This window comes from Theropithecus gelada, chromosome 8 (genome assembly GCF_003255815.1).
Source record: "Theropithecus gelada isolate Dixy chromosome 8, Tgel_1.0, whole genome shotgun sequence".
NCBI classification, from domain to species: domain Eukaryota; kingdom Metazoa; phylum Chordata; class Mammalia; order Primates; family Cercopithecidae; genus Theropithecus; species Theropithecus gelada.
This window is the reverse complement of record NC_037676.1, coordinates 111,793,806-111,810,372: the sequence shown is the minus strand read 5'-3', so window position 1 is coordinate 111,810,372 and position 16,567 is coordinate 111,793,806. Positions and strand designations below refer to the sequence as shown.

Here is a 16,567-nt window from a genome sequence, read left to right as displayed (position 1 = left end):
AGAATATTTTTCATAGAATTTTGAAAAGGAGTGTTATCTTAATTTGAACTGGTGGTCAGCTTGCAACTGGCCATGAAGAGGAAGAAAGGAGGAGGGAGAACAGAGAAGGAGCCCTAAACAAGACTTGTAAAGATAACTTCTTTCGTGTTGCACAAAGAAAAATACCTCAGATTACTCCCTAGCACATGAAGCTCTGTGCCTTTGCTGGGGTCTTACTTCACATAGCTCAAGTGTGCCCTCTGTAGTAGGAAAATTCATGGCCCTGCCCTTTCTGAAACTAGATTCCTTTGTTAGTGTCGGGTGCACAAAACAGGCAAATGCCCCAGGCTTCCCACATAACCCACAGATTTTCTTGGATATGGATTAACTTTATCAGACTTGCCAGTTTACAAGAACTGTGCATTGTGAGTGACATGTACCCAGATCCTTTTGGCTTTTTTATAAACTCCACCAGGATGGGGCCTGGGTACAGTGCCTGTGGGCTGGCTCAGTGCCAGGACTTGATACATATTCATTTAACCAATGAAAGACCATGTCTTATATTCCTATTATTCCCCCCCACATACACCATATGAAGCACAAGAGTAGAAAGTTAAGAGATTTTTTGTAGTAATTTGAATCCTGTAAGATGGATCCAAAGTTCAGGATTTATTTAGGTTTTTTTTTTTTTTTTTTAAATACTTTAAGTTCTAGGGTACATGTGCATAACGTGCATGTTTGTTACATATGTATACTTGTGCCATGTTGGTGTGCTGCACCCATCAACTCGTCAGCACCCATCACCTTGTCATTTACATCAGGTATAACTCCCAATGCAATCCCTCCCCCGTCCCCGTGACAGGCCCTGGTGTGTGATGTTCCTTCCCTGCTTCTGGAGATCCTGGCTGTAAATACTGATGACAGGTGAGGTATCACACTCCAGGGTAAAAATTGCTACTACCTCTTCCACACTGCCACCACTCTAAATAATTTCAGTCCTCAAATTTTAACCAGACCCCAGCACTTAATCCTTGAAAGGAATAGCACTAAAAACATGGTGCGCACACATTCTTTCTCATTTAACTGCAGAAAATGTAATAGAACTGAAGGTACAATTTTGACAGCATTTCTCAATGCTGGAAATTGTTTAATTTTATCCTTGTGAGTCTGAGAGTTTTCAGGAAAACTGAGTTTTTTAGGGTACACACTCTGAAGCATAGACTTTTATTTTGTGGGGACATCTCTCTTTCAAAAGAAGTGATTTATGGAACTGATTCATAAGGAAATAATGTTAAAGACAACAGGGAATGTTGAATGATTAGATTTCATTCATTTATCTGCTTTGGGATAGGAATTAAGAGAGGCTCTCCTGAGACATTTGCAGACCTGTTGTGCCTTGTAAAATTGCTGGAATCTGTGTCTGAGTAATTAACAGCTTTGCACCTTTAAAAAGGAGCTCAAATATCTTTGGGTTGAAGCCTGGGGTGTGTGAGTGTAAGGGAAAGGCAAGGGCAGTGAATGATGAAAGAACCGAGCAACAGCCACCAGGAAGGGTTCTCATCACCCTGTCATTCAGGGCCAGAGTTTCTTCAGTTCAGGAAGAACGCAGCATGTTTAAAAGAGCCCAAAGACTGCAGGCATGAGTAGCACACTAAAAACCATTCACTTCCAGAAACAGACCACAGAGGTCCTGCATCTGCTAATACACCGAAAAGTCAAAACACTATTATCGAGAGAAATAAGTCATTTTATTAGTGCCAAGTTCACTCTGTTCCAGGAATTGGGATATTTTGTAATTGAAAAATGAAATAAAGTCCAAAAAATGAAGTAATGGTAATTCTTTCTTTAGATGGATTCTATATTCAGGCCTAATTCTGTTTCTATCTTTATTTAAGCTGTAGAGTTTTAAGATAGCCATTGGTAGATGGCATGTTATTTTAGCTCCCTTAATATTCACAAGATGTCTGAAAAGTTATTAGTACTAAATGTCTTTATTTGTTGTTTTGTCTAATGAGTTACTAAAGTAACTCTGGCGTCAAAACATCTTCATATAATAAAGATTATTTAGTAATGTAAATTTACCACTAATTGATCAGTTTGAGTAGATGATCTTTTAAGTAATATTGATTTGACTTTGAGGTCCAATTCAGTTCTGCTCATTAAAATACAAATGAATTAACCAACTATCATAAGTACTTTAATAAATATGGAAAGCATTTCTAGGAGTCAGCAGTATGACTTTCCTGTTTCAATAATAAGCATCTACACAGGTCACTTCCTATCGTGCATATTAACTTAATATAATCACCCTGGTAATAATCTGTTACTTGAAAGTTAAAGGAATGTTTCTAATCTGAATATCATTTTCATCTTACCAGTTTACTCCAGACAGCAATATATCTGATTTATGTATTTTTGGTTGTGTGTGTATGATAAAACAGGATCACTTCTCTCTGCTTCTTTGAACCCTGAAGTCAGATGACTTATCTTTCAAACTCTGTTAACCAACTGATGGGTCAAGTGATCCAAAACTGGATGTGGTCAATAATATTCAAGTAACTTTACCTTCCAGACATAAACTCTGAAGAGTTCACCCTAAAGATCCTAGTTGTTCTGGTGAACTTCTTATTGCTAAACACTTCCAAAAATCTATAGACACATATGACCCAAAAACACACTATATAAAGTGTTGAAACAGATGTGACTTTATGTTTGACAAAATGAGTGTTACAGAAATATTTGTGTCAAAAAGCTTACAAGGGGGCAGGCGTGGTGGCTCATGCTTGTAATCCCAGCACTTTGGGAGGCCGAGGCAGGTGGAACGCTTGAGGCCAGGAGTTTGAGACCTGCCTGGCCAACATGGTGAAATGCTGTCTGTACTAAAATATACACAAAAAAATACCCGGGCCTGGTGGCATACATCTGTAATCCCAGCTACTTAGGAGGCTGAGGCACAAGAATTGCTTGAACCTGGGATGCGGAGGTTGCAATGAACTGAGATCGCACCACTGCACTTCAGCCTCGGTGACACAGCGAGACTGTCTGGAAAAAAAAAAAAAAAAAGGTTTTGTATGAAAATATGGAGAAATGAAGGAGCGTCATGAAGGGAGAGTCCCCACAGCAGTTAACCTGGGCTTCATAAGCAGAGTGGATGTGTGCGAGAGCACGTGTGTGTGTGTGTGTGTGGCGCACCGCATGGCTTCTCATCGTCATCATTGATTTCCTCCTCATCAATTAACACCTATTGATTCCTGTCTTCTAGATGACACAGGCTGTCCTAGCAGCCAGTCAGTGTCTCCTGTGAAGACACCCTCAGATGCTGGAAACAGCCCCATTGGCTTTTGCCCTGGAAGTGATGAAGACTTCACCAGAAAGAAATGCACGATTGGAATGGTTGGTGAAGGAAACATTCAGTCCTCTCGATATAAGAAGGAATCAAAGTCAGGCCTTGTGAAACCAGGTCAGTGAACTTACTCGCCATGCTTTCATTAGAACAATGTGATGGGAGAAGTTTCACGTTTGAAACTAGACACCTGTATATCGAGTTGGGGATCACTAATACTGCACCCCGCATCCAAAGCATCATTTTGAAAGGAGGCAGGGTAGAAAGTGGACTATTGTCTGAAATGGTTTTTAATAACTGAGTAACTATAGTGACCTACAGTGACATGTGTATTCATTATAAAGAGTTTTTTTTTATGAAAAGAAACAAAAGTTGAAGAAATATAAGCTAGGTGTTTTAACAAACATTGAAACTATATGAGCAATTCTGGATTCAATTATACTAAGCAATTAGTTAGTACTATCATAAGTGACCACAAACTGTGAAGAGAACAGGTTATCTCGATGCAAATCTCTGTAGAGCTGGGCATTATCTTGATGCAAATATGTAGAGCTGGGCATACTTGCTAACTTAGTTATAGTCTTTTCTTTTAGAGATTTAAATATGAATGTGATATGTATATACACCCATAAATGTTCAATAATTACAAAATATTAGAAGCTATAAGATGAAATGGAGGTCATTACTGCAGTGAATGAAATGCCAGCAGCATCAGAAAAGGTCAATTCTTAGAGTCTGCACTATGTAAATGAATACTTTGTATCTCAGAAATATACATGCAGTAGATAAACAAAGATAGTTTTAGAGAAGCTGAAGTGATAACTTTAAAGTAAAAGGATGTGTTCATCGTCATTGGGAGGTATCCTCTATATTGCATTATTCTCTTTAACCGTCACAGTTATGTTATTCGTATTTACAAGCTGAAAAGACAGATTACTGGCTTGCATGAGTCCTCGTTTCTTACATTTGTCTTCTAAGTTTTTGTTTGTTTGTTTGTTTTTTTGTTTTTTTGCTTTTTGTTTTTTTGGTGCTGACGTTATTGTGCAAGGAGCTACAGATGGTTTATTGTGATGAGGCCAAGGCCTGGCCCTGTGTCCTCTTCCATAGGATGCTAGCATCTCTTTCTGCTTCTGTTCTTCCTGAGTCGTTGATGTACGCAATACATCATAATGAATTATTCTTCATCTTGCTTTTGTCAGCCAAATATTAGGTCTTTTTGTCACCAAGGAAAACTTAAACTGTGAAAAAGAAATCCCCTGTTTCCTAGTGGTGCCTGATAAACGTTAGTTGTAATGAATTCGTTAATAGTCTCCCACTTTGGAATAACATGTAAAAGAAAAGGAATGCTACACAATGAAGAAGGAAAGACAGCCTATACATGAGAAAGATGGGGATGATACAAAGGGTGTTGAGTACCCTTGATATTTAAGAAAGAGACAGTGAGTTAAAGAATGTCATGAAATTTTAGCCAATAAATAAAACAATTACCTTGTGTACCCAAGGGCCAGGACTGTCTCCCTTAGCTCAACTGCCTTTTTGAAAAATTGAGATATGATTCATATACCATAAAACTCACCCTATAAAGTGTACAATTCAATAGTTTTTAGTCTATTCAAACTATTGTGCAAACATCACCATTTACTAATTCTAAAAAGTTTGTATCACTCCCAAAAAGAAACCCCAAGTCCATCAGCACTCTGTTCCCCCTTTCCCCAGTCCCTGAAAAGCACTAACCTACTCTCCGCCTCTATTTGCCGATTGTCAACATCTCAAACAAATGGAATTATACAATATGGGGGCTTTTGTACATGGCTTCTTTCCCTTAGAATAATGTTTACAATGTTCACCCATGTAGTGTGCATCAGTACTTCATACGTTTTTATTTTATTTTATTTTATTTTTTGAGACAGAGTCTCACTCTGTTGCCCAGACGAGTGCATTGGCACGATTTCGGCTCACTGCAACCTCCACCTCCCAGGTTCAACGGATTCTCCTGCCTCAGCCTCCCAAGTAGCTGGGACTACAGGCAAGCGCCACCATGCCTGACTAATTTTTTCTTTTTTTCTTTTTTTTTTTTTTTTAGTAGAGATGGTGTTTCCCCATTTTGGTCAGACTGGTCTCAAATTCCTGACCTCAAATGATCTGCCCGCCTCAGCCTCCCAAAGTGCTGGGATTACAGGCATGAGCCTCTGTGCCCGGCCCTCCCATCATCTTTTGCATTCCCAGAACACAGGCTCTAGTGCACATTAGGGACTCAGTCAACATTTGTCCACCTCAACAGCAAAGGTAGGCTATGGGATTCAAAAGATAAAATGATGTAGGAAAGAATGTCAGCTTCATAGATTGAAAAAAAAAAAAAAGTATGTTTCATCGTGAAGCTATTGTAGGGTTTGAACATAACCTTAATGATTTTAGTTTTGTTATCCTCATCCTACCCCCACCACCTCATTCCCAAAACATTTTATGGTGATGGCAATAAAAGGAAACAGTAAAACAGTAGACAAGTATGGCACAGTAAGAACAAACTACATCTATATGAGAATTAATATTATCATGGCCCTTCCTTGTTTCAATAATCATAATAATTATATGTTAACAAAATACTTAAAACTCTGTGTATATATACAGAACTCACACTGAACATTTCCCTAATCCTGTAGAAAATACTCATTTGCTAAAGATCAGCCACTCATCTTGATGAGAAGTATTATGACTCTCCATCTTCATGAAGAAATTAAAGGGAATAGGCCAGGCGTGGTGGCTCACGCCTATAATCCCAGTACTTTGGGAGGCCGAGGCGGGTATATCAGGAGGTCAGGAGTTCAAGACCAGCTTGGCCAATGTGGTGAAACCGCATCTCTACTAAAATTACAAAAATTAGCCAGGCATGGTGGTGTGCACCTGTAATCCCAGCTACTCAGGAGGCTGAGGCAGGAGAATCGCTTGAACCCTGGAGGCGGAGGTTGCAGTGAGCCGAGATCATGTCACTGCACTCCAGCCTGGGCAACAGAGAGACTCTGTCTCAAAAAAAAAAAAAAAAAAATATTACAAGGAATAAAGGAAGGATAACAGGATGGAAGGAAGGAAAGAAAACAAAAACAGTTTTTCTTAATGCTGTTTTGATTCATGGATCGTTGAGAATCATTAAAACTAGGCACCCATACTCCAGAAGAGTGTCCATATGCACAAAATATCACATACCGTATCAGGGGGTTCATGGATCTCATTTGTTAGCATTTATGAATCCTAGTTCAATGACCCTTCCCCAAAGCCAAAGCCTCAAACAACCACTTTTGTCAACTTTGTCAACTGCTTCTAATATAATTGCTCAGAGGCATAAATATCACCCGAGCAGTTTTTAGCTGGTGATCTTTTTATTTATTCATATTTAACCAAGGTAAAGGGGTCCTTAAAGCTTATTTTTTTGGTCGCTTAAAATTTCTAATGTCATCACTGAAAAGGTTGCTACAACTTTTTTGAGTGTGACCCAATTCTGCACAGTAAGTTCTTTGACAAAAATCTGCACCATGACCTATAGTTCTCTGAACTTTTAGCAGAAAAACTGTCAGTCTCATAAATATGAAGAGAGGAAATCCTGGAAGCGAGGCCCCTAGATGACTCTGAAATTTATAGAATCCAGAGACATAATCTGTTAAAACACAAGAGGATACTGCTCTCAGGTTAAAATGTCCTGCCTCCTCCATAGCCCCAAGCGACCATCTCCTCTCAGCCAAAACGGATCTTCAACTCTTGATGCATGCTCTACTTTTTAAAAAATAAGTCAACTCATTAATAACAATACCAATTTATTAAAATAGCAAGCAATTAGTGGCTCTTATACAGAGGCTCAGGGACTCTTTAACATTAAGTAACCTAAGCCCATTTAATTTTAGGTCTCTTGCTCTAGATTCTGGAACACTGCTGTTCACCTCAGGAAGGAGTTATTAAAATGCCCCTTTGGTCATTAAGATAAAGAGATAATAATGTTCCCTGACTGTATGATGCAGAAGAAGAAGGGAAATATGTCACAGGACATCGGGGAAGGGCTTGGAAAGGTGAACCGAGCAAGCCTGTACCTTGCCAACAGGGCCCGGCAGCACACGCAGCAGGAAAGCCCTTCCTGTTTCCAGGCAGGAACTGGTTCTGGAAACTTCTTGGAGGCAGTGAGCCTTCTGTCATTTTGGCTTCTATCACTTAATGCCTATGCAGATTTAATTAAAAATTGCCACCAAGGAGCAAAAGAAAAACAGTCCTACAGTCCAGTTGGATAGTGGCTTTGTGTTTTCATGTTTCTCTTTTGTCTACAACTCTGCAAAACACGCAAGGCTGAATCTGCAGAGCCTAATATTGTGTCTGTCATAAAGTATTAACGCTGTCCAATAAATACTTAAATGAGAAGTACAGTTTATACTTTGTGCAAGAGATTATGTTTTGTGTGGGAGGAGCGTGGGGAAGTGGTGACAAAGAACATCCTCCACAGCATCCCTGCTTTTAGGGAGCTTGTAACTTAAGGCAGAATACTGTATGATAAGTTTGGACTGTGGTACAGATTAAAAGAAGAGGAATGAAGGCTTTACAACTGGTAAACTTTTTAGGAATCTGGGGTGTTCCTTCTCCTGGGTGCTCCTCCCGTATTTAGTTTGCAGTCAGTTTCCTGATGAAACTCTTTTTACCCAGAAATGAAAGACCTACCTAATTGGATTACTTCCTTAGAATATTAAATGACAGTGCTGGGCCTCATTTAAGGCTTGACTTCCTACTTGGGGAATATCTTAAAGCAAGGAAGAAAAAGATCTAATGTCATTGTTTTACAAAGGGAAGTACTAAATCTTTTTGTCCACAAGGTTAATTAGAGAGGTGGGAAAACCATTACATAATTTAAACAAATAAGTAGAAAATGTGAAAGGAGAAAAGCACTGGAGGCGATTAAGGAGATTGGCAAAGAGCAAATGGTTAGAGTCACTAAAATTTAAAACAATCCACATTTAGAAACTGAAATGTTAAAATCTGCATGTGAAAGATGTCACTGTATCTCCTTAGCATTCAAACTAAGTTAGTATCCCCTTGTCATCAGACACTACCCCTGCTACTGAAATTGGAGACCTAGCTAAGCTGAACTCTAATAACCTTACAACAATAGCAGAGGATTGGTTACTTTAAAAAACCTTATTTCCCACATTCAGAAGCATTTGCTGGAAAACTCAAAAGGCACCAACGAGGTTAGTGATTAATCAACACTGATTCCCTTAATAGAGGCTCATGCACACACAGTGAAGCCGACAAATGTTTCTGTTCTTATCATGAGCATCACTTTCACTTCAAAGTTAGTTCTGTGAAATAAAACACAGCTAGACAACTTACCTAGAGTAGGCCATTCTTGCAATAACTTGAAACAACCTAGAGGGGAGTTGAGAGCATAGATTTACACAGCCTCTCCCCAGATTACCCAACTTGTCCTATCTTGAGGGAAAAAAAAAAAAGTACATTTGTGTTATTGGGTGCAGGTGGAGGAGGACTTTCTAACCACCAGACTCTAGAGTCCAGCATACTAGGTTCAAATCTTTATACCACTATTTTGTAGCTGTGTGATCTTTAGCTACTTGCTGTCTTCTTGAGCCTCTGTGTTCTGCGTCTGTATAATGGGTTATCGAAAATATTAAATAGATGAAATTAGTGAATATCAAGTGCTCTGTGTTGGACCTGGCAGAAAGTAATTCCTCACTAAATGTTACTGATGGTCACTTGTAATCTTAAAATAGATGCCATACATTCTGTGCACTTTATGTACAGGAAAACTCCTAAAACTCTCACGCACAATTTGCGTGTACTTGAAACAAAAATCTAGCAGGTTATGTTATCCCAGTTCGCATAAAAGGAGAGGAATACTTGCTCTAGGAGGACAGGCAGGAGTATGAATTTACAGCTGATGGCTGACAATGAACAGAGATGGGAAAATATAAGTGAGCAGACAGAGACCACTAAAAAGCTGGGTCGGTCCTTCCTTCCTTCCTTCCTTCCTTCCTTCCTTCCTTCCTTCCTTCCTTCCTTCCTTCCTTCCTTCCTTCCTTCCTTCCTTCTTTCCTTCCTTTCTTTTTTTAACAGAGTCTTGCTCTGTCATTCAGGCTGGAGTGCAGTGGTGCAGTCTCAGCTCGCTGCAACCTCTGTCTCCCACGTTCAAAGCAATTCTCCCACTTCAGCCTCCTGAGTAGCTGGGGTTACAGGTGCCTGCCACCACGGCAGGCTAATTTTTGTATTTTTAGTAGAGACAGGGTTTCACCATGCCGGTCAGGCTGGTCTCAAACTCCAGACCTCAGGTGATCCGCACGTCTTGGCCTCTGAAAGTGCTGGGATTACAGGCGTGAGCCACCACACTCGGCCTGGGTGGCCTTTTAAGTGTTTTAGGCCATCGAAGGCTTTTATTACTTGTAGCACTTAGTGCAGTAATTGATGTAAAAGCAGATTGAATCAATGTGGTGGTGGAGCTGGCAAAACACAATGCATATGAAGGCAGAAAAAATGTGTCAAGCATTTTAATAGTGTCTCCGTAAAGTGGCAAAAAATTAAAATTTTAGTGCTAAAAGGGAAGATTTGGGTTATATGAAGACATTCTGCATACTTTGGCAAGGCATTATTTTTCTAATAGCTCACAAGTTGTAAGCTAAGGTCTTCTAGCAGCAAACCCCACCCTCAAATACAGGCTGTAAGCTCTTTCAAATACTATGAGCCTTATGAAAATATTTGGAAGGATATATTAAGTGTAATTGTGGGCTGGAATAACACTCTGAAATTTGATTAGTTTTTTTAAATGAATGGTTATTGAGCACTGTCTGTCCCAAGCAAAATTCCAAGCACTTAACTCATTTCATCCTAATATCGGTGCAGGAAAAGGATATCATTATCCCTCATTTTACAGATAAGAAAACTGGGGCACAACGAGGTTAAGTAACTCATCCAAGGTCACACAGCTTGTAAATGGATTTTAAACGGGGTAGCCTTGCTCCTAACTCTTAACCGCTGCCACAGTAGTAAAGTCCACCTTCAAAGGAGTAATTTCAATTGCACTAGGAGAGTGTTAATTAAGAAAGATGTGTTGATATAAAACACAATTTTTAAAAATGTTTGTAGAGCTCTAAAAATTCCTACTAATTTTTATAAATTAGCTGATACAGTCCATATGTACATTATGTTGACAGTTGCCAGTAACAAAATCAGTGAGCCTCAATGTAACTGCAATGAAGTACAGAAAGGTGAACATACAAGGCCATTTGGATGCAAATCAGTAAAATAAACCATAAAGATATGAATATAAAAAAATTAAGGTCTTCAGTGTTTTTCTACTTAATCATGAGCTAGTCCTTTCTTCACATGTCAAAATGTTTTATGTGCTACCCTGCATATCATGAATATTTTCTTAAACGAAAATCATTGGAGTTTGTCAGCTTAAGCAAGAGCTTTTGTGTTTATGCTGAAATAGATCTCTAAAACTTTCTTTCACCCTGAGAGAAAGAACGTTCCCCTAGGATACAGCAGATCATGCTTTATGGCAGGCCGTTTTATAGTTTATCACATCTCCCCAGCAGGGACCAAACCAGTAAAATAAAGCTTAACTGTGATAAGTGGACTTACGTGTTTATCTTTATGGCAGGGTTACATGTTTTCTCTCATGCCTTTCTCCCATCTGTGTTTTCGATGATGCACCCAAATGATGTAATGGTGCCAAATGGCCCTTTAATGGTTTTTCCCTAAGAATTAGTGAATTATAATCCTCTTCTTTCCAAAGGTAACTGCCATCCAAATCCTGGGTCTACTGGGATTTATTGCATGCACAGTGTTCTTAGCCACTGATTTGGGGGCCTGCCAAATGCTTACTCAGTACTCTAATGTGTTGAGAAGGAAGCGTTATAGGTCTCTCAAAAGTAGTGGAAGCTCCAGCAGACCAGATACCTACCATTCAACATATTTATCAACTGTCAGCATAACAGAAATAAACCTGGAAACTTCTTTTACACACAGACTTCTAAACCAAGCATTGTGAATCATGCAGGTATATGCTTTAGGTTGGGCTTTCCCCACCTCCCTAATTGAGGAGCATTTATTGAAGAGACTGCCTGCAAAGGTATGTGCATGATTAAGGGGATCTGACAAACTATGGTGAAATACTGAGTGCTGGCAACAGCTTGGGGCCATTCCTGCATCCTGAAGGAGCAAGAGGAGGGTAGAGTTACCAACCTAGAGAGAGAACTTCAAGGCCACCTGTGAAGTAACTATGGACTCTGGCAGAGGAACACAGCCACCAGCAGAAAAGGAGCCAGAGGAATAAGTACCTGGACCTCACTGTCTGCTGGTACAATCTGTTGCATGGCATTTTGGTGAACTGTAGGATTATTTACAGAAAGTTACTTGTTGAACAGCATAGTATGTTCACTTGGGCAATTCGATGGGTTAATTTCTTCCACCACCTAAGCCTATATCTGAGAGCAGCCAAGTAAGCTATATGAATGCCGACTGCGGTCAAGTGGGGTAATGCTTCAGCAACACAGCTGCAATAGGCTTGTATTCCAACATACACGGACTGGCATGTTTGTAGCACTGCAAGAAGGTGATCGCTCTGGAAAGGGAACCCTCATTTCACCACGTAATCAAGAAGAGATTTCCGTTAAACATAGATTCACTCCTGGCTGTACATTTACTAGCTTTCATTCATTCATTTGGTGAATATTTATTAAGTGTTTGCTCTATGCTGACACCATTGTTCCAGGCATTAGGATAGAGGAGTGAAAAAACAAGATGCCTACCTTTAACGTGGGGAGATGGCTGATACTTGCACACAAGCAAGGTAAGTTCAGATGGTGACAAGTAAAACAAGGTAACTGGAGAATGATGGGGGATGGTCAGGGGAGTGTCTAGGGTGGTGACATTTGAGCTGAGACTTTAACCTTATTGTTCCTTGCTTAGGGAGGGTTGGGGATGGGGTGGCAGGTGGTGGGCAGAGCGGTGAGTTAGGAAGGGAGAAGAGTGGTAGCAGCTGAAGTCTATATCCTTAGAGTAATGTGAAGACATTGGACGGTTTTAAGAAGGGAGAAATGATTTGATTTACATGTTTGGGATCCCTCTGATGACTCTGTTGAGCTTCGATTGAGGTGAAACTGGAAGCAAGACACTAAATTTGGATGGCTTAGCCTAGGATGGAGGTGGTGGAAATACAGAAAAGTATAGGGAGACTATATATATACACACACACATATATATATATATATATATAATCCCCTAATTTTCCTAATGAGATTTTTAGGTGTTTTATTTATTTATTATTTTGGAGAGACAGTGTCTTGCTCTGTCCCCCAGGCTGGAGTTCAGTGGTGTGATCATAACTCACTGTAGCCTTGAACTCCATGGCCCATGTCATTTCCAGTTACAGCTAGGACATCATAGTCAAATGAGTACTTGCTATGGAAAAAGAGAATAGAGAGGGACATTAGTGTGCAACTAGCAAGCAGGTTGTCACTAGATAGCATGGGACAGCTGGTTTTTCTGTACATTCATATATGTCTTCTATACATATATGAGTATCCTTCCTTATCCAAAGCTATTCAGTCCCTGAATTCAGAGAGCAAAAAAAGGAATATAGGTTTTTGTGATTGCTACAACTTAACCACTGACTGTATTTCTATTTAAAGTGATCATTAAAAGGCTGGAAGAGTCATACCATACAAATAATTACAAAATCTGTTTTTAAATTTCTTTGTCTCTTCCATTTTAAACAATTCTGTCAGTTGGATCTCCAAAGGGAACCAAAACTAGCACTGATTGCAGCCAATTCAGAAGGATATGTCTTTTGCAAATGGCACTTTTTGTTCAAAGAAGGTAATTATGAGAGAGCCCTGTAATAAGAGGCTTTGGAAGGACTCTAATGTAAGGGGATTTCTTAGTTTCTGAGAGATAATTGCGGGAGGAGGGGTTCTTCACCTTATATTTAGACATTAAGGTAGGGTGGACCAGGTCACCTGCAGAGCAGCGCCGGTTGGGGGGAGTTTATTTGGTAACATAAGGAAATATTCTCTCTTTTTCTTTAACTGTAATATGAGGGGATAATTAATATGTAGCTTTCTTTGCATGATTGTGAAAATCATGAAAGGTGTTAGATATGTAGCAGAATATATGCATCACCTAATATGCACTACACAACATTGAGAGGTAAACATGCACATCCTCTATCTTTGCAAAAATCGGTGTTGGCATTTGACAGTCAGCTGTGTTTGTAGTGACAATATTTGCCTGGCATACAGTACGTGCTCAATAAATGATCACTTTTATTGTTATAAAATGGGAAATAAGGAAAGTCTATGAATAGCACAACTTTAAGGCATTTGAATGTTCACTCATCATCTCATCTGCATTAGTCCTATTCTGTCACGGATGCCTTCTTAGTAAGAATTATTCTGAAATAATAGAGAGCTTTGGTGGAAGCTTATTAAACATTTTTTCTGAGCAAACTTCTATTTAGAGGGAATCTGCCTTGAATTGTTCCAGAGAGCTCTGTATTCCATTTTCTCTCAGAATAATAAGGCTCCCCTGTTCCTCTCTTCTGGGCAGTGCTGTGAACTGTCGTGCATATTTAAATAGCTGGAATTCATTGGAGTACACCAAGCATTTTTCTCAAAATGTTGTGTTTGCCATAAAATTTCGGGCTCTGTGGGGTTTGATATAATGTCTTGCTTGCCCATTGGGATATTATAATCATTGTGGAAAGATTCTATACGTTTTGCTCCAATATTGTCCAAAGATTCATCTTGACTGTTGTGTAGGCATTTACTTCTATTTGACAATTTGGTATTTCTTCAAATGCTTTGTGTCCATTCATGAGGGCGATGGTTTCATTGGAACACTGCAGTCACCAGGGAGAAGGCCCTGTGCTCTTCCCTGATAGGCTGGCTTTCCCTCTGCCTCCTGTTGCTATGGTGCCAGCAGAGTAACTTCCTTGCCCTGCACATGCAGAAGGCTCAGTCTCCATGGATACCCCACTCTGAGACTGTACTCTACTGAGATATGAGCTGCACACACTGTATTTCTGCAAAAGACATACCCCAGTCTGTGCTGGGAGGTTGTTTGCAGAGGCAATGTTTGCCATGAAAGTCTACGGAGCTTACCTTCTAAGTAAGTAGTATTAGTCACAGTAAGTAAATAATTATATTGGATCACAGAAGCTAGACTGTGTGTGTGTGTGTATGTGTGTGTGTGTGTGTGTGAGTGTGTGTGTAAGTGAGTGATGGTAGGCCAAAATGGAGCCTAAAACAAGTTTTCATCTTCACCTCTCAGATATTCTGAATGTATGGTTTTATAACTAAACTTTAAAAAATATACATGTGTTATTTTAAATACTCTTTGTCATTTATGAGTCTATTTGTGCAATTGTAAGTCAATTTGCTGCCACAATGAAAAAGACTGACCATTGGCAATTACATTTAGAATGCTCTTCTAACCATGAGCATTGCATGTTGCATTTGTAAATGAAAAGCCTGGCCTTACCAGTGGTGTGCTAAGGGAATAGATGAACACAGCCACAATTAACGCTAATTGGCACTGCACATAGTTTGAAATGGGCCTCTGTGTAGGCTGAAACACGACGTATTTATCATCAAGAGAGAGCCTGCGCATGTGATTAGGAAAGGGAATACCCATGTCTGCCTGATTACCATGAAAATTACTGAGAGCACATCTCTCTGGCCAGTTTTAATTTACTTTTCTCACATGGCATCCAGTAGAAATTCTGAAACAGTTAATGTTCATGGAATTGGGATGTGGAACATTTTTATTTTTATTAACTGATCTGACCTAACACTTCTTCTTTACTGTACATTCCAAGAGCATAAAGGTTGGGTTTGTAGTGTTGTAAAACGCGTGAGTCATCTTAAAGTATTTTCATCTGCTGGGCAAATGATTAATGCCTGTGGTGGTAAAATTAATTAGTAGAAACAAAAGAAAGACTATGTTTATGGCAACTCCAACTTTAGTTCGGTAACTTTAAAATTGTGTAAAATTAAGATATTTAGATTGCTCACATATATAGCTGACATCTGGCAGCTCTAAACAAAAAGCAAAACATATGCTATATTAGTATAGATAAATTCATCTTTAATCATATAAAAAAGTGAACACAGCATTATGCTAGATTGTTAACTTTGTTTACTTGTTTGTGCTCATGACTACTTAGGCAAAGGACATACTGTGTTCATGTCATCTTTTCCAATGGTTAGTCATGGTTCAAGTTTAATTGCTGAGAATGGTGAAAAGATACCACCCTTTGAGAATGTGAATGTACCAAGGACTACTCTGTCCCTGGCTTTGTCATGGGGTCAAGCTTTAGGTGATTAACTTAACATTTCATAAATATAATTTCTAACAGTAGATGGAATAGCAGACAAACATGGGTGTGTGAGAAATTCTATAGAGATCATGATTTTGGAACCCTGGAAACCATGTGGATGACACTTTCTCCAAACTTTTACTGCACCAATAGTATAAAGCCCCATATCCCTTTCTCAGTATATCTGCAATGAAGTCCCCCACCCACCTCTAAAACCCAGCATAGTATGGGATTTCTTTTTAACCTCAAAATATCTGACTCTTCCCTCTAAAACTTTTCTTTCATCTATGTAGTGGAGATACTAAGAGTACCACTCATATAAGGCTGCTTTGAAAATTCAGTGAAATAATCAATGGCATATGATTATAGGAATAGAATATATATGAATAGAAGCATACAAAAAATAGCTTCTATTGTATTATGAATACTATAAACATTATCACCATTTTTACAACACCTAGTAGTCAAGGGAGGCATTAGCTAATAGCTTGAACAATTATTTGTTTCAATTTGATTCAGCCTATCAAATTTCTTATCAAATACTAACTAAGAATCTACTATGTGCTTAGCACTTTGATGGGAATTCTGGGATTTTATGTTCATGAGAATGTACCTAACAAAAAGTGAAATATACAGTAGTAGTTTTTTATCTTTTCAAATGTGTGGCTTTGTTGTTTTGCTAAATATATATATATATATATGTGTGTGTGTGTGTATGTATGTATATATATGAAATTGTGTTGCTATTAACAAAATGGATATGTAAGATATCACAGTAAATGTTTAATATAAAAGAGGCTGAGCCATAGCATAAGTCTAGTTAATATTTATAACTTGAATTTAAAATGTGATGATTAAAATCTAGGTTCAAATATTAAGTT

At 38.9% G+C, this 16,567-nt stretch overlaps 1 protein-coding gene across 16 annotated transcripts in view; it reads left to right on the top strand.

Annotated features, from left to right (window-relative positions):
- SYBU (syntabulin) overlaps window positions 1-16,567 on the top strand; it is a 118,062-nt gene that overhangs the window by 69,543 nt on the left and 31,952 nt on the right. For 15 of the 16 annotated variants that reach the window (XM_025394298.1, XM_025394297.1, XM_025394291.1 and 12 more), the window contains one exon: window positions 3,242-3,439. In XM_025394298.1, coding sequence (XP_025250083.1) covers window positions 3,242-3,439 — 198 coding nt within the window. Of the gene's footprint in view, window positions 1-3,241; window positions 3,440-14,311; window positions 14,477-16,567 lie in introns of those variants that run through there. The other variant, XM_025394303.1, reaches the window with a different exon arrangement.